Below are 21,891 nucleotides of genomic sequence, written 5' to 3'. Positions count from 1 at the left end.
TCAAGCCTCCACTGATTTAATGATGTTGAAAACTAATATGCCAAAATCCAAGAATGGTCAATACATTTTATAGGCAGTGTTTTTTTCTTTTTTTGCAATTTAGAATCTTGTTTTTCCTCCTGAGCAGTCCATTTTTATACCTCACAGTAACACAAATCATATCATAATCAAATAATTATTATCATTCAGGATAAGCATCAGAAAATATTAACTAAGATTTACTTCTTGTCTAGTCACTGAATTAAACATTGAGAGTAATAGCAGGTTTAGCAACTTTATGCAGGGTAATTTGGATTATGAATTCAAAATTATTGTATGTATCATCAAGAAAAAGGGACTGTTGCAGACAAATGACGTGGAATGTCTTGTGCTCAAGTTTGCAGAGTCACGCTGGTGAGAGGATCTTGCATCCAGGCAGAAGTGATGGGCAAAGCAAGAGAAGGCAATGGGCCCTAGAAGACATGGGGGGAAATGGGGATTATTGAAAATTAAGCAATTACAGAGTTTGTTCTTTGGATATTTTTTCTTGTAAAAAAAAAAATGACATAAAACAGAAGACATTCCTTTGTTGTACTTGAAAGCATTGGTTATCCAGAATCCTGAGACACTATGTAGCGTGGGTGGGAGACAGCATACTGAATGTGGGTGCAGGGTTTTGTTTTTTTGTTTTGTATCTCTCCACAGCCAGTATGGAGAGGAGGAATTATTACAGTATGGCTAAAACTAATGATTATTTTCATTATCGATTAATATAGCGATTCTTTTCTCAATTAATCGATTAATAGTTCAAATATTGAATTCCCATTATATACCGCAGTCTAACGTAGCATCTTACAATCTCTTTCTTTTGTTTGACTAACAGTCCAAATCACAAAGATATTCAATTTACTGCAAATCCTCAAATCTAAAAAGCTGAAACCAGATAATGTTGGCATTTTTGCTAGATAAATGACGATTAATTGGTTAATAAAATGGTTGCAGAATAATCTGTCAGTGTACTATAGCTTAATTGTTTCAGCTCTCAATTGCAGAAGCTCACAATTCTTTCAATGTACATTTGGGAATCGAAATGTTGTATTAAGATAGACTTGAAATATCAATCAATCAATCAATTTGTATTTGTCATATGAAATTTTAGAAGGTCCAATTCCAGTGAAAATGTAATCCCAGCTCCTTTAACTTGTGCATGATTCATCATAAAGCAGAATGTGGCCGCCAGATCGGGGGGAAGGAAAAAGAAAAATAACGTCTCATCTTTTAATAAACCTCTTATACACTGCAGAACCAATCACTACAAATACGTTATGCAGATCGTTATGAGCTTTGTTAAAAGCTTAGGAAATTCTGTCGAAAGTAGTTTCCAGAGATACCAAATATGTCATACTGAGTCACAGGCAAACATAAATTGATACACATTACAGTACTGTATACCAAGTTAACAATCTCCATTTGACATAAAGGTGCTGCCATTTAAAAATACTTAAATTCCTTCATTAAATGTAAAACATTGAACAGCTATGTGATATTTGTGTTTTTTGTTTTTAAATAACTTTGAGATTTTAGGAGAATGTCAGGATTGTTAAGAGTAAACAGCAGTGACAGTTCATTACATAAGAGCAGTGGTGGAAAAATAAGATAATTTACATAGATAACAATATCACACTCCACACTTCAGTAAAAGTATCATCAACAAAATGTATTCAAGGTATCAAAAGTACAAGCACTTGTCAGTGTTTTATTGGACCATTATTGATGCAACTTTTTGAGCAGCACTTTATATACTTTTGGGTAACGTTAGTTTCATCTGTAACAATGCCTCGTCTTTTACAAATGTATAACAGATTTGATTTTGTATGCAGAATACTTAAGTTGTGAAGTAGCTTAACTAGTAAATATAGCTGTTAAATATGTGTAGTGGAGTAAAAAGTAACACTACAATATTTGTCTCTGAAATGTAACGTTAGTGGAGTAGAATTATTAAGTAACAGAACATGGAAATACTTATTAATAGTACCTCAAAAATGGAGGTAGCAACAGTACTAGTGCAAATGTATGTAACGTTACAAAGGCACAGGTTACATAGGCACAGGTTACAAAGGCACAGGTTACATAGGCACAGGTTACAAAGGCACAGGGAATTGCAGTAGGCCTACTTTACTGTACAAATTCAAAATGTAACGTTACCTCTGTGTCTGTGCTCACCGCTGGCTGTTAAGCTTTTAGGAGGTTGGTTGAACGTTTAAAACTTCGAGGTATAAACGACTGCTTGTTGACCATAAATATTAAACATACGCATTCATTCCCAATATGTTATAATACCAAAATCCATAACATGACACCGACGTTTAACGTTAATACAGCCATGCTTATAGTATAAAACCATAGACAGTATATACGTAACAGCCATGGTCAACAACACTGTTCTTCTTCATTGCGCGTCTTTAAAGCTCATTACGGTGGCGAATAGCAAATGGCGCGTTACCGCCCCCTAACGATTTGGAGTCTGAACTATTTCTACGAAAATGCTTACAAAGTCTCTCCCATAGACTGTAAGTATTAACAGTCTATGGTCTCTCCCTCGTTTAGTAATTCAATATTCCTTCACGATATACCCCTAAAGGGTACACTGGTAATTATTAAATTTTGGAGGTTTAATAACATCATACTTTTCTCATGACCAATAGCATGTATCAAATAACAGAATATCCAAGCAACAAAACTCCAACTTTCCAAATGTATTATGTGTTTTTAGAGGCAGTATAGCATAGCGGGGAAATGAAATATATCATAATTTACAACAAGTACCATAATTAAATGTCCACAAGAGGAAAATGAAACATAAGCTTATGGTTCTTTAAAAGGTATACCGTAGTTGATTTAATATAAATTCTTTCCACGTTGTAGTTTTTTCTTTTAGGATTTCATTTCACCCAAATGTATGTTGTTTTTGTCATTTTGCAAAATGTTGCAAATGCAAAACAAAACACTTTCACTTTCACAATGTTTTTATTCTGCTCATGGACACAGACAATTGTCATAATTGAACCACAAATAACATTATCCATGATTGGAAAGGAACTGGATGAAAAAAAAATCTTTTCGTCAATCTTTTTGTCAACATTTTTCCAGCCCCTTTCTATAATATAATAGATAGACTGTCGGTCAGTTAACAGTTGATTTTACAAATTGAGAGAGCAAACAGAAAATAAAAGAAAATTAAAAAAAAATCATAATAATAAAAATAAGAAGTTCAAGAAAATACATGTATCTGGCAACTTCATATTGTATACTTTTTATGTCCTATACATTGTCTTGAACTGAAAGATATTGGTATATACTTTGAAATCATTATCCAATTATCTATATTTTTTGTATGTTTTCTGGTACTCTGCTTTTTGCCTTAAACATCACCAACAAAGTCTGTAATTCAACAATATCTTTAAGTTTCATTAATCCTGATTTGATAAACAGTCCATTGGTGTGTTCTCTAAAATCCACTTTATTTAAAATTCGTACTGCTCTGTAAAATGAACAATGGCTCTATGTTAGTTGCATGTGTTCCCCCACACTTCCACACAGTTACTAAAGTAAGGCAAAATAAGTGAACAGTACAGCATTAGCATTGCCTTATAATCTAACACATACTTTGCTTTGTTTAGAACAGACATATTCTTTGACACCTTTGTTTTTACATGTGCTATATGGGATTTCCATATCAATTTTTTCATCCATTATCACATCCAAAAATCTAACTAAAACACTATATTCAATTGTAATCTCTTCTACTATTTTCATTAATGCTAAGGCTGTAGATCGATTTGCTCAGCAATTTAGTTTTGTTTTGGTTTTTTTCAAGAAAAGCATCATTTTTTACAAACAATTTTTCAAGCACCTTTGAAATTGTCAAAGCAGAGACACTGGTCTATGGTCAGGCTATGTTTATCCCGTTTTAAAAAGTGGGATGACCTTTGCTGTTTTCATCTTATCAAGAACTATACCTGGTCAAAGGAAAGATTGAAAATATAACTAAGAGCTTTGAGTATACAGTCAACAGTTTTTTTCACTACAATCATGTCCAACCTATCTCTATCAATGTCTTGTTCTTGAGTTTTGCTACAATTAATCTTATTTCCTTTTAACTCACTTCTCCTAAAACCATGGACTGCACCACTTTACTGTCCCCACTCCAACCACCTTCAGGTTGTGCATCATTACTTTTATTAATAGTTTGCCAAATTAGCCCTAACATTTACAAAATAGGAGTTACATTAATTTGCCACTTCTTTCCTGTTTTTGTAACCTTATTGTCATTGGTAAAATGATTTGGTAAATCTTTTGACACAGTGTTGTTTCCTATTACCCTGTTCAAGATTTTCCAAATACCTTTGGTTATTTTGATTTTCTTTCAACAATTTGTTATATGATTTCTTGGCTTGTCTCATTATCAATGTTAACTTATTTTAATAAACCTATTGCTTCTCCGCTGTTTTTGTTTTAAATTTTAAAAAATCTCTGTAAAGTTTATTTTTATTTTTACAAGGATTTTGTAAGCCCTTTGTTATCCAGGGCTTTTCATTGTAGCTAAGGTTTTGTTTGCATGGTATTATTGGACAATATAAATCATATAGTGCCAAATAGCTCTTTAAAAACGCTTCATAAGCATCATTTACCTCTTCTACAGTACATAAACTTCATTCCACTCTTTTTTTTGAAAATGTTGTTTATTGCGTCATCACTTCTTACTCATATATATTTATATTGTTTTTCCTTCTTCTTACTCTTTATTTGACAGTTATAAGTTAGAAAAACTGGTAAATTATCACTTGTCATTATTATCAGCCCACTTTTAACATAATTCAATAATATTTACAAATATATTATCAATTAATGTTGCGCAACTCGAGGTTATTCTACTAGGTTTTGTAATTTTGGGTACATTCCTCTAATATAAAATAAATCCAAACAATATGTTTTATGTTTAGATACATTAATCAAATCAATGTTGAAATCTCCACAAATATTAACTGTTCTACTTTCTTTAAGCCCATTCATTAAGTTTTTCATGCTGTCTTTAAAAGTTTCTACATTTGTTCCTGGTGTTTTATACACACAGGTTACAACAATATGTTTCAGTTTTTCCATTTCAATCTCCACAGTTATGCATTCCATTAAAGCATCAATTACATTGTCATGTTCAACTTGTTTGCATTTCAGATCACTATCCACATATAGAGCCACACCCCCTCCCCTTTTATTAATTCTATTCAGATATTGTAACGCTCCAGAAAAACAGATCAAATAATAACACCCAAACATGTCCATCTGTAGAAATTAAGAAATAAAAATTTTTTAAACTTTAATTACTTTTCACTTATTTCTAAATAACAAAAGTTTTAAATTGAAATTATTCTATTTTTTTTTATTTAACTAGAATTACTGCCTTACGGTTGTATGCCTCCACCTAGCAGTGAAGTTGCAGTTTACATCCATGTCTATCCAGACTCATATGTAGTGAAGATTTTGAAGTAATGTAATAAAAGGTATGAAGTGTTTTGGCAAAGTTTTTTTTTTTTTTTATACAGAGGACTGATAGAGAGCTTTGTCACATGTTGCAACACCAATCACCTGAAGCTCAATATCAGCAAAACCAATGATCTGATGGTGGACTACTGTAGGAACAGGAGACCCCTGTCGTGGTTGTCATCCAGGGAGAGGAAGAGAAGAAAATAAAAGTACATGGGGTCCAATTTAAAAAAAAAAAAAAAAAACGGGACTGGACTCCCAACACGAAAGCCCTCTTCAGGAAGGGACAGAGGAGACTGTTCTTCCTAAGGAGACTCAGATCCTTCAGTTTGTGCAACAGGCTTCTGCAGATCTTCTATCAGTCTGTAGCAGTGCTTCGCCGTGGTGGCATTAAGGCTTGGAGGTCAGCAGTCTCAACAAGCTGTTAAGGAAGGCCAGCTAGGTGATCAGGTTGGAACTGGACATTGAGGAGGCAGTGGCAGCGAGGAAGACGAGGGATGAAATCAAAGCAATCTTGTATAACCCAATTCAGTATCTGACCAAATAGTCACAACCTCCCCTTCTGTTCCTGAGTCATGGCGTTGAATAAGGGTTTTTGCAGAACATTACGATTTCACAGTGAAGTTGCCTTTTGGATACAAAATAATTTCATTCATCACTTCATCCTATTAAGACATTTGTGTGAAATTGTCACAATTACCGTATTCATTCTTGAGTTACGGCCAAAAACGTGTTTTGTGAAGTCACAGTGAGCTTGACCTTTCACCACCAAATTCTAATCAGTTCATCCTCAAGTCCAAGTTGACATGTGTGCCAAATTTGAAAAAAAATCCCTAAAAGGAGTTCCTGAGACATCACTCCCATGAGAATGGGATGGGCGGACAGAAAACGGACAACCCAAAAACATAATTCCTCCAACCACGGCTATCGCTGGCAGAGGCATAAAAACGACAAAATATAAACCACACTGCACTTTTAAAAAGCCTATTTTTTCTTTTGTACAGAACAGTTTAGTGTTGAACAAGCATTTTAAAAAATGGCCACTTTAACATAAAATCATCACAAAGACAGGGAAATCATTGGAAAGTCAAGCTACTCCTGGTCAAGTATCATGTGTTTTTAGTAAAAATGTTATCTGAATCAGACCAGTCTTTATACATTTAAAGGGGGCTCACTCCATGCCAAAATAACTCCCATTTATTTTTGGTCTATATCTCTATGTATTGGTATAATCTACACAACACAAAACAAATCACTCTCTACTACGACAGCTCCATAAGAGCAAAATGCATCCATCGAATTATGCTTAGAAACAATCTCTTGGACAATGAAGGAATGTAGTGCTGGTTCATCTTTTTCCTATGGCTGGCAAAACCAGTACAAACACAAAAAACGTGAAAAACAGAATACATCACCAAATGAACAGCTAAAAACAACAGAAAGACTTGGATTAAGCTACACATTAGTTGTTGAGTCCACCATTAAATAATCGTTATGAAAGGTACATCTTATTAGGTTTTGCTTCTCAGACATAATTGTCTGGTCACATTTGTCAAACATGTCTACCATGAGTGTTTTGGCACAAAATGTGGCTGTATTATTTATAGCATATGCGCACTGCATTAAAAAAAAAAAAAAAAAAAAAAAAAAAGAAAAAGAAATAGTACTTTGTGGCCAGTTAGCTCAGTTGGTAGAGTGGGCGCACATATGCAGAGGTTTATTCTTTGACGCAGAAGGTCCAGGGTTCAAATCCAACCTGTGACGGTTTTCCTGCATGTCTCCCCCCCCTCTCTCTCCCCTTTCATATCTCAGCTTTCCTATCCAATAAAGGCAGCAATGCCCAAAAATTAAAAAACAAAAACAAAACAAAAGATATTACTTGGGCTGTTTGTACTGATAAGGAACTGGCAAAATGCAAACCATCATTGCCTAAACCAACTACTGTGTATTATCTGCAAACTAGAAAACTGTTACACATATTAACTATTAACTACAATAACCATCCATGAAAACACAAACCAGCTGCTTTTTTTCCTCTTAGGGTATGTTTCCATAAAGCATCTTCACCCCGTCTCAGGGAACGTCACACCTGAGTCACCTTAAGCACATCCTTCAGAATCAGAGACTGCATTCAAGCTTGTCCAGTCAAAGGAAATTACGGCAAATACGGAAATGTGTACATGGATATGTCCAAGATTTCTCTTCTTCTTGACCCAGAATATAATAGCCTCGACAGCAGCAGTGTGCTCACACAACATATCTGCCAACATCAACCGCTAAAATGTATATTAAAATTAAAAAAGAAAAAGTACAAAAGCACTTAAGTAAAAAACCCTCTCCACAAACCACACACACTCCTAATAGGCTACTCCTGCAGCTATTGGCTATATTGGCTTTTCTTGTTTGGATATGATTAGATGCTAATTTCTATGCTGTTTATCAAACCACAACTGGGCTCCCCTTGTCCCATATACCTGACATGCTTAGTGTGCATGATGCTGAGCACTGGGCAAATATTGCCCTTTAAAATGAAAACGGTCTAAAGTGAAACGACAGAATACAAAACCGTCCTGTTTCAAGATAGTTTTGTGGCTTAATAAAGCTTCTGCTGCAGAGCAAATATTAATAGTCTGTTATTTTAAGATGGTCTCTTAACACAATCTAACACAGAAACAGACCATTATATTTACTACACATTTCCGTAGCTCCTACTTTATTGGTATGAGCAAGGGAATGGAGAAGAAGTGTGCAATAGGATTTAAAAAAGGGATCTAATGTGTGATACTTGCTTGCACAAATGACTAGTGGAAAGATATTACTTAGGAGTGTGAGTGGTGCTGTGGCACAACGAGGAGTGACAAAAAAAGATTACCTATTGGAAAACAGGATTGTTAGCAGTTATGTTAGGTAAAGCCACACTGCCCCAGCTGGAGGACGGTGAGGGGAAACCCTGGTTTGTACACAACTCCGTCTTCAGTCAGAAGTCCATTAGAACCACTATGTGTTCCTACAGGGTATTATCCTCCGGGGAGAAGAGAGCTGCCAGGCCCAATGCTTCACTGTTCGGTAGCAGATCCTTGTCTGGCTTCGGCTTTTTAAAGAGCGATGGAAGATTCCGGATATGAACCTCCTTCCTGAACTGCTGGCACAGAGCTTTCTGTTGGCAGAGAACAGAGAGAGGAGAGGTTAAACAGAGCTATTCGAGATCTACCAGAAATAATTTCATTAGATTGTCCAGCACTGCTGAGCTGCTGCACAGTTTTTGCTGCAGAGCATGGGAGATTTACAGCACAGCCAGAATCACACTGCGGAGTAATGACTTGCACTGTTTGGCCAATGTTTCTGGTCCCTTCTAATGAGCGGCCTACAGTGGGATATAATAGAGAAGCACTGCTCTCTAGTGGCTAAATGTGGCATTACCCCAACAGTTCCTGCGATGAGCTTCTTGAACTGGTCTTTCCTCTTCTTGTCTCCAACCTTCGGGGCATTGGGGTCCATGAGCCTGTGATCATACTGGTCCAGAGCCTCCACACTGATGTTTGGGATCTGGGTCATCACTGCTTTCAGCTCAACGTAGCGAGGACGCTAAAACAGATAGACAGACAGATTAACAGAAATTTAAAAGAGTGGCATTCTCTGTAATTAACTTAACAGAGGAAACTTCTATATCATACCTCTGAAAAAACCACTGTACTATATGACTTTAGAGCTGAAACATTTAGTCGACTGAAAGCAAATGAAACAGAAACTACTTTGATAACAATCATTTGGAGTTATTTTTCATGCAAAAATCTCAACTATTCACAGATTCAAGCTTCCCAAATATGAGGATTTTCTGCTTTTCTTTGTCATTTATGATAGCAAACTGAACATATTTGGGTTTTGGACTGTAAGTTAGATAAAACAATTTAAAGACGTCAATTCTTTAAAAGTCATTTTTTGCTATTCCTGACATCTTTTAGACGAAACAATCAAAACAACAAATAACAGGCAGGTTAATTGATAATGAAAATAATGGTAAGTTGCAGTCCTAGGTGTCTTCTTTAACTCTTAGAGGAAAAAATGACCCAACAAAGGCAGAAATAAAGAGGAGCTATGGTCGAGATGGTTGCCTTTAGCCTCACCAGGTTTTCATAGATGAGCATGGCCAGCTGAGAGAGGGCAGAGTTGCAGACCTCATGCTGCCCATGAACCTGAAGGCCCCGAAGAACACTGGTATAGAACCATGTCACCGCCTCAGGAAGAAGATTACCCCCTACGACCTGAAGAGAGGCAGAGTGAATGTGGGAGGAAATCTTTAGGAATATGTAGTAAGATACTTTTTACAGCCAGTCGATGTGTGAATTGATATATTCAATTAATTAAAAAAGGCAAAGGCAAAAATAGTACATTTAAGAGGGATACACATAAATTAATGGTCAGAAAGGTGGCAAAGGTTTGAATAAAAATCCATGACAAGTATTTTCTTGTGTATCCAACGCCTGAAGTAGCTTAGTGCTGTAGACTTATCCTGCTGTAGACATCCTTATCCTTTAAAAGAAAAGTGTGACTAGGATAAAAAAAGAGCCAGGCTTCTATTAAATGTTTGTTGCATTGAATGTGCTACCTGCCGCAAAAGTGTCCAGCAGACCATGGAGGCAGTGCGGTGACAGTTAGTGGTGTCCTTCCACGACAGAGAGGTGAAAGAGAGGGTCAACAGGGTCATGTAGATGTTCTGGACAAAGAACAAGAGACAACGAGTTCATATACAGCATTTTAGGAGTGACCATGCCGTCCTCTGAATGTTATGAGTCTTAGGCGGACCTCGTGTTTCATCAGGCATTTTCCCAGCTCAGTCAGCTCCTCTGTGGGCTGGGCAGGAGACGCCGTCTGCACTAAATCCATCATCATGTCTTCCTCTACAAGAGCACATTTCAGCAAAGTGATGAGACACTTGTCAGAATAAAAAAACAACAGTCTTCCTGTCTTGTTTTGCTTGGTCATTAAGATGGTGGGCCTTTGTTTTGTTGATGTTCTAAGTGTGTATTGTATATATTAAAAAATCTAAATAAAATCTTATACAAAAAAAAGAAAATCTATTTATTTAAATTTTTTTAAAATTTGACTTACCATCTACTTCCTCCTTATTTGCTGCTGGTTCAGGCCCTTTTTTGGAAATACAGCTCACAGCTAGAAGAAAGGAAAGAAGTATTATGGCCCCACAAAGCGACAGCCTGAAGAGTAAAAGCCGATCAGGCAGTTGTGTGCAATATCCTGAAACTCCCACGCCTATATTTTTTTTAGTACCTTCTCAATACACAACATCAAAAATCACCCTCATAGCTATCAATGTCTTGGCTATTTTTGTTGGGTAGTGCAGTGGAGGTAAATGATTTTAAACCCAGGCAGCAGGTTGTTAGTCACCCAAGACACATCCTATTGGAAGGAACACAGTCTCATCTATCACAATATGTAGAGTCTCAGCTTTATCCAGGAACTATGGCTGATATTTGCAGTTCCCTGATGCGTTGTGAAACTGTTTGTAGTTTGTGTAGCTGGCACAAACAACCTTACCACATGACTAAAGTGCATTAACATTGTTAAGGAATAAGCCCTGAGCTTCACTTCAGGCTTCAGGCAGGTTTAGACAGGGTCATTATATTGCGGTCATAAACAGCAGCACGGTGGCTCAGTGGTTAGCACTTCTGCCTCACAGCAAGAAGGTTCTGGGTTTGAATCCAGGTCGTTCCGGGCCTTTCTGTGTGGAGTTTGCATGTTCTCCCCGTGTTTGCGTGGGTTTCCTCCGGGTGCTCCGGTTTCTTCCCACCATAAAGACATGCATGCTAGGTAATTAGGACTACAGTTGAAAATTAGCCGACTGGCTAACACTGGCGCATTTACAGAAACGTTGATTAATGTGCATTGTCCTAATCAAACACACTTAAACCATCACTGTCATTGTTTTGCAATAAGTATTTTATTTTTTATATTTCATCAATACTTATGCCAACAAAATGCAAAGTGGCTGGCGCATAGCACTAAGTTAATAAACTTCTTTCACTCTCAAATTCCAGTTTATTTCAAAATAATCCATTTATAGCAACATCAAATCATTTTCAGGTAATGCATTAGCATTAAATGAAGTGTGCATTTGTCTGACGTTTTACCACGCCTTTATACATTGTCAGGTTACAATTTCCTTTAGTTTCTTTGTAACACAACCATTGTTTGCTATACTTTTATGGAAATGGAAAAAGTTACTAGAGATTCTGAAACTTACCGAGAAGATCCAGCACCTCCCTGGTGAGCAGGCGTACCAGCTGCTCCTCAAACATCTCCTGCGTCACCTGGCTCTCCTGACACACCGCCTCCTCCTCGTCCTCCCCACTAAAAACACAACACACAGGTTACCAGTAAGTCCACATATCCAGCTTGAGAGTCAAATAATTAAATATATCGTATATTCAATAGACTTCAGCGTGATTTGAGAAAAGCTCTTAGCTATGCTTGTTTTGAAATGCATAAAGATTCCAAGAAACAGTGTTTCATAGACCTTTTCTTTAACATTCAAATGTTTTGTTGTTCTACGGTTAAACAAAAATACTGGAGTTAGAGTGTAAAGCTGCAAAGATTAATCGATGAGTTGTCAACTATTAAATTAATCGCCACCTATTTTGATGACCAATTAATTGGTTTGAGTCATTTTTTATGAAAACAAAAAAATTCTCCTTCCCTTCTTCATTCCTCTAGGATAGTAAACTGAATAGCTCGGAGTTGTGGACTAAACAAGACATTTGGCGACGTCATCTTGGGCTTTGGGAAACAACATTTTCCACCATTTTATTGACCAGACAACTTAATGATTGATTGAGAAAATAATAGAAAAGAATCTGTAAATTGCAGCCCTATTATAGTGTGAAATGTGATTTGTATTTGAGATACCTTCATGTTTAACTTTAGTATTCAATTAATATGTTCAATTAAGCCTCCATTGTGACTTAAACATAGCCATCCCAACTGAGGACCTACAGTAAGGGAATTGTTATTTTAAAAAGTACATCATTTCCAGCTTCCTGATAAATACACAAAAACATTATGCAACAACTTACTTGACAGAAGTCCTCTGGTTGATGACCTGCCACTTGGCGTTGAGTCTCTGTAGTATGAAACAGAAGCAAGACCATGAGAATGATGAGATTAATGATAACTGTTACAGAATGGGAAGTGCGGAGATCTGACCTGCAGCATGTAGGCGAACAAAGGTCCCAGCAGGGGGCAGAGTAGACTGTTGTAGTACTCCTGAGGACATGACACCACCAACTGCCTCAGAAAAACCCGTACACTTGTTAAGGAAATTCCATGTTAACATAAAGCAATAGCTCAGCTTTGGTCATGTCGAGTATTATCCATCTAAAATGGGGTGTAGTGAAAAGAATGTTTCCATGTATTTCAAACCACTGACTAAAGCAAATAAGGATATGAATCATAGGGCGAAGTCTGTGGTCAGGCACATGGTCGAGGGAGACAAAAGCAGAGCCAGATATTTCTTCTGCCAATCTCTCAATGGTGTAGAATTCCTGCTGCAGAGACAGACCCGCGTTCCCCAGCACATGGAAGCTACAGAGGTAAAGAGAGCAGAAGAAGAGGTAATATTTAGACCGCAACAGGATGTGAGGTATATAAAATACAAAAAGGAAAAGTTTGGGGAAAATTCTCACCAGTTGTCATACAATGTGGTGAAAAATCCCTGCATTCGCTCCAGGTTGGTTCTATACACAGGAGAGTCATAAATATCTAGAAGATGCTGAGAGAGACCTGGAGAAAGCACATATTGAGAAGGTTTAACCACAACCTTATCTGATGGCGGCTCACTAATGGGCACAAAGCATGTGTGCAGAGAGCTCCTCTTACCAAGAACCACATTTTTCTCTGCATCCATCACTTCATGGGCCCTGGAGAAAGTCACACTCAGACGAGCCATGTTCTCTGGCATGTACAGACTGTTGTGAGTCCTGCAGTGAGGAGTAAAGAAAGGAGACTGGTCACAGATCAGTATAATACCAGAAGGTATTATTGAGACACTATTAGACATACAGTACTGATAACCCTTTTACACCAATGACCCTCATACATGTCCCACATAAGTCAGACCCATTTCTATAACATGTGTAATGGGCAAAAAAAGAAAACGTGGTTGTTCACACATTACACCATGCCATAACGATATCATGTGTTAATGGCCTGATATGGCTGAACACAAGTTGTTGGTATAAAAAGGAGTAATGCAAAGGTACAGTGTCAACCAACAGGCGTACCTGATCAGAGCCAGCAGGTTGGGCAGCAAGACCAGAAACTGGGCAGTGCAGGGGTTTCTGTAGATGGGAGCTCCTGCAGGAGTGTAGCCCATCACGAAGCCACCAGCCTTGGCTTCCTCCAGGTCTACAGGCCAGCGTGCCCGCTTCACCACCCCCAACATGGCATACAAGCAGAAGCTCAACTAGAGGAAAGTCAGAGAAGCAGAGATAAACAGTTAAATAATTCTAACAACATTATAGCTGACTGCACTCAAATTGTAGCCATGATAGCGACATGGCTCGAAGGATGACAAGGCGCTTTGTTGATCAGTCCACCACTTTGGACCAGACTGAAATATCTCAACAACTATTCGACGGATTGCCATGACATTTTGTGCGTTCGTTCATGTCCCCTCTCGTCATCATCAGGTTTAAATCTTATTTGTCCAATAATTTTATTAATGACCAAATACATGCAAAACTGACATTCACATCAGCCACAGCTGTACTTCCTGTTTAGTGGTAATAAGCAATGTTGCATGTACCACACAAAATTTATATGGTGAACATGGCAAACGTTTTCATTGTGAGCATATTAGCATGCTGGTGGCAATACAGTCTACTGAGCTCCTAGCATGGCTGTAGAGTCCTAGTCTTGTTTACAACTTTACCATAAGACTTTACAGGATTGTCGTTATTGGATAGGATTGGTAACACTGACCTAACAGTTGACAAAAAGAAGTAAGCTCCATAAGTGACTCCGGACTTGTGTTCACCTAATGCTTTGAAAACTTTAAATATCTCTGCCGTATTTTAAGTTGAGTAATTATTAATCATTCTGTATCCTGCAGTGTTAAAACATGTCAAGTATGGAGCACTCAATGGCTAACTTGTGTTTAATTTTTTCTAGTCTCGCTTTGCCAGACCTTCCTCCACAACGTTGCGGAGGAGGGTCTGGCTAGTCCACACAGCATTCCGGGATGGGAGAAAAACGTGCTCTGGTTTATGGGCATTTCTTTAAATCAATTAAAATCATCATGGGCGCCAGAGCCCCGGTGCCGCTGGAAAATAGCCTCGGGAAGGAACTTGTGGAACGTGTGTACGTTCAAAAGTTGTTTTAGTCAGGCAACAGAAAACTCAGACTGGACAGATAGTCTAGCTAGCTGTCTGGATTTACCCTGCAGAGATCTGAGGAGCAGTTAACCATAATCCTCATAAATCCACCGGAGTTTAGAATTCCAACACAAAGGAAGTGTTAGGTAATGGAAATCTGGTCGAAAAAAAGGACATACGGTGGAATTTCCGGTGGCAACGGGGCAATCCCGGAAGTGGAAGGTCGTGGATATAGACTAAAATTTTTCCAACTGCCGTGTCTTCTACATTAGTGTGAAGGAGGCAAGTCTGCATTGATTTCAACTGTCTAGATCCTCTCTAAAAGCCCAGTGACAGAAATACTACAGTGCTTAGAGATCACATAATAACTCCATCCACACCTACACACTTACCCGCCCCCTATTAAGGGCCGCTGTGTCTGTATCTTTACTTTGCTCAGTGACAACCTGATCAGCTCCAACAAAGGACAGGAACATAGCAGGGTCCCACAGCACACTGAAACACAGAGAAGACAAAACAGTCAATTATCAGTTATGACATTTAAACACGTCGTAAACAATTTGAGGGAAATAGAGAGAAATCAAAACGCACTGCCTCATCTCATCCGAGGTCCATTCTGCAACCACTAAAGCCATCAGTTCATCTAGAAAAGCCTTCTGCTTTGCAAAGTCTTTGAACTGGTTACTGATGAGCACCAGAGCTTCCATCAGTGAACATTTCTCCATGTTAGTAAGCATGGCGTCCCCTGAGAACATCTTCTTTACGTGATTGTAAAACATGTCGAAACAAGGCTGCAGAGAAAGAAATGAATTATTTCAAAATCAAACTTTACTCATGCTTGTGCACTTCAGGTACACATTTTGTGCACAAATATTATCCACTGAAAGCAAGTTTAATCTATGTCATTCCATTTTACTTTAACTGGTATACATGGATATATTTACCAAGATGAACTGTGGGTAATCCCGGCATATTTTGATGATGGAAGAACAGGCATGCCTCCTTACATTCTTTACAGCTCGGGTTCGAGGTGCCTGAAGATGTTAGTTGGAGAACATATTTTTTGGTCTTGGATGTAAAGGATGAAGGAAAAGTGACAATATTTGGTTGTGTGAAGACAACTCACCTTACTTTCCTGACCAACCTCAAATGTGATGGCTTTAAACAGCTGTAGAGACATAATAAAAAAATACTATAAGGTCAGTGTTATTAATACTTGTTATTAACAGAGCCAATGTGCATTTTAAAATGTGTGTCTTCCAGTAACATGATACTTTTGGAAAACTGATATTTTCAAAAACGGACAAACTGCAATTGCAAAAATAATTAATTCCAGACAGTTCACTTATGATTTGACCATAATTTCATTGCCACAATCAGGCACACTAAAAATAAAAACCAAGAGAGATTTTATGCACACCAAACTCAAATGTCTTCCACAAGTATCTACCCAAATCACCACATATTACCATCATAAAACCACCTAATATTTATATTATCCATTTCCATATGCCTGTAGGTACTGTATATACAATAGACTCCGCTGACCTTATAGAGGACCGGTGGCAGGAAGTGTGGCCTTAGTGTGACAAATGGGAAGAGGGCAGAGACGTTGGTGAGCACACAGGACAAGATGAGCGGGTCATTGGTGTCGTAGTTCAGCACAGCCTGCAGCAGCTCCATGCTCTGATCTACGGGCAACTTCTACACAGTAGGAGGCAGAAGGAGGGGGGGGGGGGGGGGCAAACCTTCACATCATTATAATCAACTTTATTTCTTGGAAACAATTTTGTTCTGGTTACTTGAAATTATTCCTGCTACCTCCTCCTCTAGATTTTTGAAGATCTGTGCGACCATACATTCCATGAAGACGGTCATTGCATCCCACTGGACCACTGATGGAGACAGGAGGGAGCACAGGCCCTCAGCAGTCTTAGCTAGTGAGATGCAGAGAGACAAGTTCATCAGGTTCATCGCCATCAACATGCAAATTAAACTTTGGAGTTTTTGTCGCATTCAATTGAATGGTCAGATAAGTTCAAAAACATATTTTGCTCATGCATAGACATTCCTACGTCCCATTCAAAATGAGTCCACTGTACCTGATTGGGCAGTGGGGATTGCTGTAATACATCTAACCAATCTTTCTAAGCCCAGATTTAGTTCCATAATGCTGCATATTTTACATGTTAAATTAACCAAACCCACCACAACAACAATCCTCCCCAACATGTGTCAAGAATTAGGACCAACACTTACATGTGGTAGCCCCGGTATCAATAGGGCAGGCGATCTGATACTGTAACCATTCTGCTGCTATCTGGAAAGCCTCCAGAGGGACAATGCGACATGCAATCCTCACCACCTCTCCCTGCTGTGCTCGGAAAGCTGTTGAGCATGAACATACACTGTAAAAAGCATCAAGGGATGAAAGAAAGAGTACCAACCAATCTTAAGTGAAGTAAAGCTGAATCCTTAATACTTACAATGAAAGAAAGAATTGAAGTCCTCGTCGCTGTCAAAGTCCACACGCGAGTACTCGCAACTTGGGTTATCAGCTCTAGATGGAAATCCAGTCTGGAGAGAAAGACAAAACTTTTACACCAGTTTGGCTTCCATGTACCCTAGGAAAGGTAGCACTGACATCAGTGTCTCACCTTGACTAGATTGGTCATACACGCTCTGAGGTATTTGATGGCCTTATCCACAACAACCACGTCCTTTGACAGAGTCTCATGTCTGAACAAAGCTCCCCAAGTAGCCAGAGTGGATGACTTTAAAAACTGCAGAAAAAGAAGGGAAAAAAAAAAAAAAAAAAAAAAAAAAAAAAATCACAAGAAAGATCAAACACAGCTGAATGATTCATATTCTACTCATTCAAATGCAGTCTTTAACAAAGAATTTAGAGTTGAAAGTTTTAAGTAAAGTCCACCAAAACAGTATTGTTATCTCACCTGACTGGAATGTGTAGTGAAGGCTAAAAAGGCTTCCATGTACTTGCTGAGATTTGCAGGTACCTCGACCTCTACATCTGAACCCTGTGGAGAGTAGATTATATTTAAACAAAAAGTCTAAACTGCTAAAACATGCTTTTGTGATCTTACATAAGATGTGTGCATGAACCATGCCAAGATAAAAGACCATGTGAACCCGGGAATTAATGTGTGGCCAAATTAAGGCAAACTCACCACTAACGAGCAGAGCTGGCCTCCCAGAGCACACAGGACCTGACACAGCCTCTTCAGGAAGATGTAACGCCGCTCCACCACCTCCACTGCTCTAAAAGCGTTTATACACAGGACTACAAGTTACAGCCAGTTGTACTGAATAAACTTACTTATACATGTTTTTAATAACTGTTTTACATCTGCGCTCTACAGTAGGCAGATGTGTCACATTACTTACTGTGAGTCAGAGGATTTCTTACATATTGCAAGTCCATCGGCTGACCTGCAACCAGACACAAACCATTCAACAACAGTGACAATGGAAGGTTGAAGTCTGTAAACAGAGATGATGGAGAGAAGCAGTTGTACTCACTGGGCTGCAGAAAGGATGTAATGGATGGCCACATCATCGAACAGCAGCATGAATGGCTTCCTATCCTCCAGCTTGCCCTACAACAGAATGACACAATGGATTACACATGGCTTTTGTTTATTTAATGTAAACTTTCTAGGCATACAGTATCAGGACTACGGTTCTATAATAAGGATAAGGCATATCTTAAAATCTGGTGTGATTGTCAAGGAGTTCTGTGACAAAAAGACTCTCAGTTCAGAAAATATGGGCCAAAATAAGTGTATTATAAATAGCCACACGGCAGTGCTATTGCTCTGAATCTGCACCACTTCTTTCCATAACCCATGGTCCAACTGTCCCAACAAATCCCAAGATCCTTTTTTAAAAAGATATTAGTAGTAACCATCACACACAGAGACAAAACTATGGACTGAAAGACTAATCTCTTTACAGCTAGCATTATGGCTTAACCATGGCCTTTCAACACGGTGTTTTCCCTGCGACTCACCTTCCGGCTGATAGCGATGAGCAGACACTCTGCTGCCTCCAGCTGCAGCTCCGGTTCACTCAGCAGCAAACACAACATCTCCAGTAGATGACAGTTTCCACAGGTAATGTGCACCAGAGACACCCAGTCTATGTAGCCTGCAAGTGTGTTCAGTGTAGCCACAGCAACTCGACAGTGAGCTCTGGCCTGTGCATGGAAAAAGAAAGCATGAAAAGGGGAACGTGAGGGTAAAGGGAAGAGTGTGACACAGAAACTGAAACAAAACTAACGAAAAACTAACGAAACTAATCAAGTTCATAAGAGGTTTATTTTAGAGCAGAGAAGCAGTGCTGCTTTCTCACCTGCAGTTCATGTCCAGGTGACCCTTTCTGGAATAAAAGAAAAACACAAATCAGACAAATATTATAGTCACTTTACTGTTTAATGTTTAATGTTTACTTTTAGCAACATAAACAACAATGTATCAATAGATAAGAACCATGATAATACAGAGAAATTAATCCTAATGCTACTTATTTCTAAAATATAAAAGTTAAGACCCCACTGACCAGTTTACGATAGTCCTCGACATTAACATGCAGAATGGCGATCATGAAGCTGAAGATGTTTTCCATGTTTTGGGTGAGTGTCTGCTGGATGTCTCTGCGTCGCTGGGTGGGCAGCGTCTGGAAGGTGATCACATCCTCTGCCAGCCTCAACAGGATCAACATTACCAGCTCCGTCTGTGCCTCCTATGAAAAGACACAAGTGAATTTTAGTTTTTACTTTATTTACTTGGTGGTGACTAAAAAGTCAACAGGATCAAAGGGCTGCATCTTTTGGCCAAGAATACAGATAAAATAATCAAGTGGAAAAGAGGTTGTTTAGGTTCATAGTTACTGAAAAATGACGTTATCTCCCAGTGGCAAAGATGGCATGATGATGACACATTAATATGACCATGACTAGCCTTATCCTTGACTAGTACTTATTTGCATGTAAGTTACTACATAATTGTATTCAAATGTCATGCAAGCTGGCAAAGGAAACTATTGATATGCAAGGACATACGGTTTCCTGCATTACATAAGTTACTCACCCCATGGCTGGTGAGAGCCTCCATCTCTTTCAGCATATCTGGCCAATGTTGAGGCCATTCTCTCTTTATCATTTCCACAGTGATTCTTGACAGGGCATCTTTGATGTGGCTCTCCTCCTCCAGGATAGTATGAGTACCCTGATAAGACCCAAAACAGGTAAGTGTCTACTACTGTGACAGAGTTAAGAGACAGAATTTAAGTTCAATTTGAATCCCAAGACAGATGGTTATGTTGCCAACAGCCTATTACTATCATACTTACAGTTGATAACAGCTGCATGGCACACTCCTTCAACTGAACTTTCTCTTGTTGTTGCATGTTGTTCCATCGAAACCTATTAGAAAAATAAGTTTCCTTTTAAATGTGAAGCTTTTCTCATGTAATTATTTGTTATACTTAATTTCAAACTCACTTGATTACGTGCTCCAGAATTTGCAAACCAAAGTGTCTCACTACAGCTGTCTGGGCTTTGTCGGCCAATTGTAAGCCACATGGGACACAGAAGGTGCTCGTCTCTTTAAACTCTTCGCAAAACTGTAGTGAAAAATGAAGCGTGTTATATTACAGACACCGAACTTAACTTAATCTTGTCGTAACAGTTATACATGTAATTTGTCAGTGTTAAGAGGCTAACGTACAGCAACAGCTGCCTTAGCAAAATTATAATAAATATACTGAATAAACAGTGGATGGAGCGGTGAGGTGATAATCATGGCATAACGTGTTAACTGTTAACGTTACCGGCTAGCTCGCAAAGCATCTGACCGTCAACATTGCAAATTTAGCTAACGTTAAAAAACGTTAGCAGGAAACAAACTGCATGAGCAATGCTGTTACCACTAATCCTAAAAAAAAAACTTTGACAACAGCAACAATATTTCACAAGCTCAGCTAGCTAGCAGCTAGCTAGCAACCCATAACGATGCTACCTTTAGGGCCTCCAGTCGGTAAATTTGGTCTGTTTCTGGATCCATCATCACATTTACAGCTTTAATAAGCTGATCACACATGGCGGCCACCTGGTCAGCCATGACTTCAGGTAGCGTCTGGCACACTGTTAAGGGGAAAGCGAGGAGCTCCCTTATGCAAAACACCTGCACGAGCTGCGTAACCTCTGCCTCAGGGAGGTACCAACGTTCACAACGTGTGCGTTTGAACCTTTGGCTCGCCGTTGAATGGGAATTCTGGGAGTTGTAGTAGAAGCGCCAATTTCCTTTAAAGATCGTCTCTGTACTGAAAGAGAAATCACTCCTGAATTCAAAATAAAAGACATGCCTGACAGCCCCAAGAATTCGTCTTATTTCATAAGACATGAAATTAATGATCACAACAAATTAGTCAATATATTATATATATATTGTTTCATCATTTTCTTAATATAAATGACATTTCATTATAGATTTTTTTTAAATTTCAAAATGATTTTTTTAAGCCTGTTTTTATTCATTTACGGAATTTTCCTATTACACTTATGTGTGTATCCTAATGTTACTTGTCATGACAGTGGAGTTTGGTCACCAGTACTACCCCCTAACCTTTCAGCTCATCAAATGATTTAACAATTTAGGCCTATTGGTTTATTTATATTTTTATGAAGGCCTATATGTATTTAATGTAATCATTTCTCATTTAATGTTTTAATATTGCATTGGGGTTCCATAGTTAATTGTTCTCTTATCTCACTAGCAAGCAGTTGTTTTACTGATTTGTATTCATTCCAGCCTGGAAGAAATGAAATGGAAGGTCAAATTTGATCACCAAGAGATGCGTTTATTATTACCCCCTGGCCCCTGCAAACATGACTTGTAACAGTAGTAAAAACAAAAATTGTTACTAATAACATTAATGACAGGTGTGTTCTATTCAAGTGTCC

The 21,891-nt window shown here is 38.3% G+C and overlaps 1 protein-coding gene and 1 long non-coding RNA gene across 2 annotated transcripts; both read right to left on the bottom strand.

Annotated features, from left to right (window-relative positions):
* Positions 1-2,493, bottom strand: LOC116054361. The gene is made up of 2 exons (XR_004106048.2): positions 2,185-2,493; positions 1-452 (listed from the first exon to the last, which is right to left on the bottom strand). It is a non-coding gene; the product is annotated as an uncharacterized LOC116054361 (long non-coding RNA).
* Positions 2,494-7,557: 5,064 nt separating this feature from the next.
* LOC116054354 (exportin-5) lies at positions 7,558-21,177 on the bottom strand. The gene is made up of 33 exons (XM_031305879.1): positions 20,948-21,177; positions 20,431-20,552; positions 20,280-20,352; positions 20,018-20,155; positions 19,488-19,670; positions 19,281-19,307; positions 18,940-19,125; positions 18,450-18,526; positions 18,315-18,359; positions 18,098-18,188; positions 17,864-17,947; positions 17,567-17,692; positions 17,396-17,486; positions 17,169-17,297; positions 16,731-16,846; positions 16,458-16,613; positions 16,036-16,077; positions 15,854-15,943; positions 15,501-15,700; positions 15,302-15,404; positions 13,818-13,999; positions 13,414-13,514; positions 13,221-13,317; positions 12,983-13,119; positions 12,742-12,839; positions 12,612-12,658; positions 11,783-11,889; positions 10,633-10,692; positions 10,327-10,421; positions 10,130-10,237; positions 9,648-9,785; positions 8,944-9,108; positions 7,558-8,680 (listed from the first exon to the last, which is right to left on the bottom strand). Exons 1-33 carry the CDS (start codon positions 21,047-21,049, stop codon positions 8,531-8,533), a joined length of 3,666 nt encoding a protein of 1,221 aa, XP_031161739.1. The 5' UTR covers positions 21,050-21,177; the 3' UTR covers positions 7,558-8,530.
* Positions 21,178-21,891: the final 714 nt, after the last annotated feature.

The sequence above is a fragment of the Sander lucioperca genome, chromosome 15, assembly GCF_008315115.2.
Source record: "Sander lucioperca isolate FBNREF2018 chromosome 15, SLUC_FBN_1.2, whole genome shotgun sequence".
Lineage (NCBI taxonomy): Eukaryota > Metazoa > Chordata > Actinopteri > Perciformes > Percidae > Sander > Sander lucioperca.
The sequence above is the reverse complement of the archived record's forward strand: the minus strand, read 5'-3'. Positions and strand labels throughout refer to the sequence as shown.

Coding starts and splice junctions, on each gene's coding strand:
- LOC116054354 (XM_031305879.1), bottom strand. CDS start 21,049: ATGGCTGACCAGGTGGCCGCCATGTGTGATCAGCTTATTAAAGCTGTA. Junction 18,527..18,939: donor TCATCGCTATCAGCCGGAAG/GTGAGTCGCAGG, acceptor ATTCTGTTGTAG/GGCAAGCTGGAGGATAGGAA. Junction 10,693..11,782: donor GGAGGTGCTGGATCTTCTCG/GTAAGTTTCAGA, acceptor CCTTTCTTCTAG/CTGTGAGCTGTATTTCCAAA.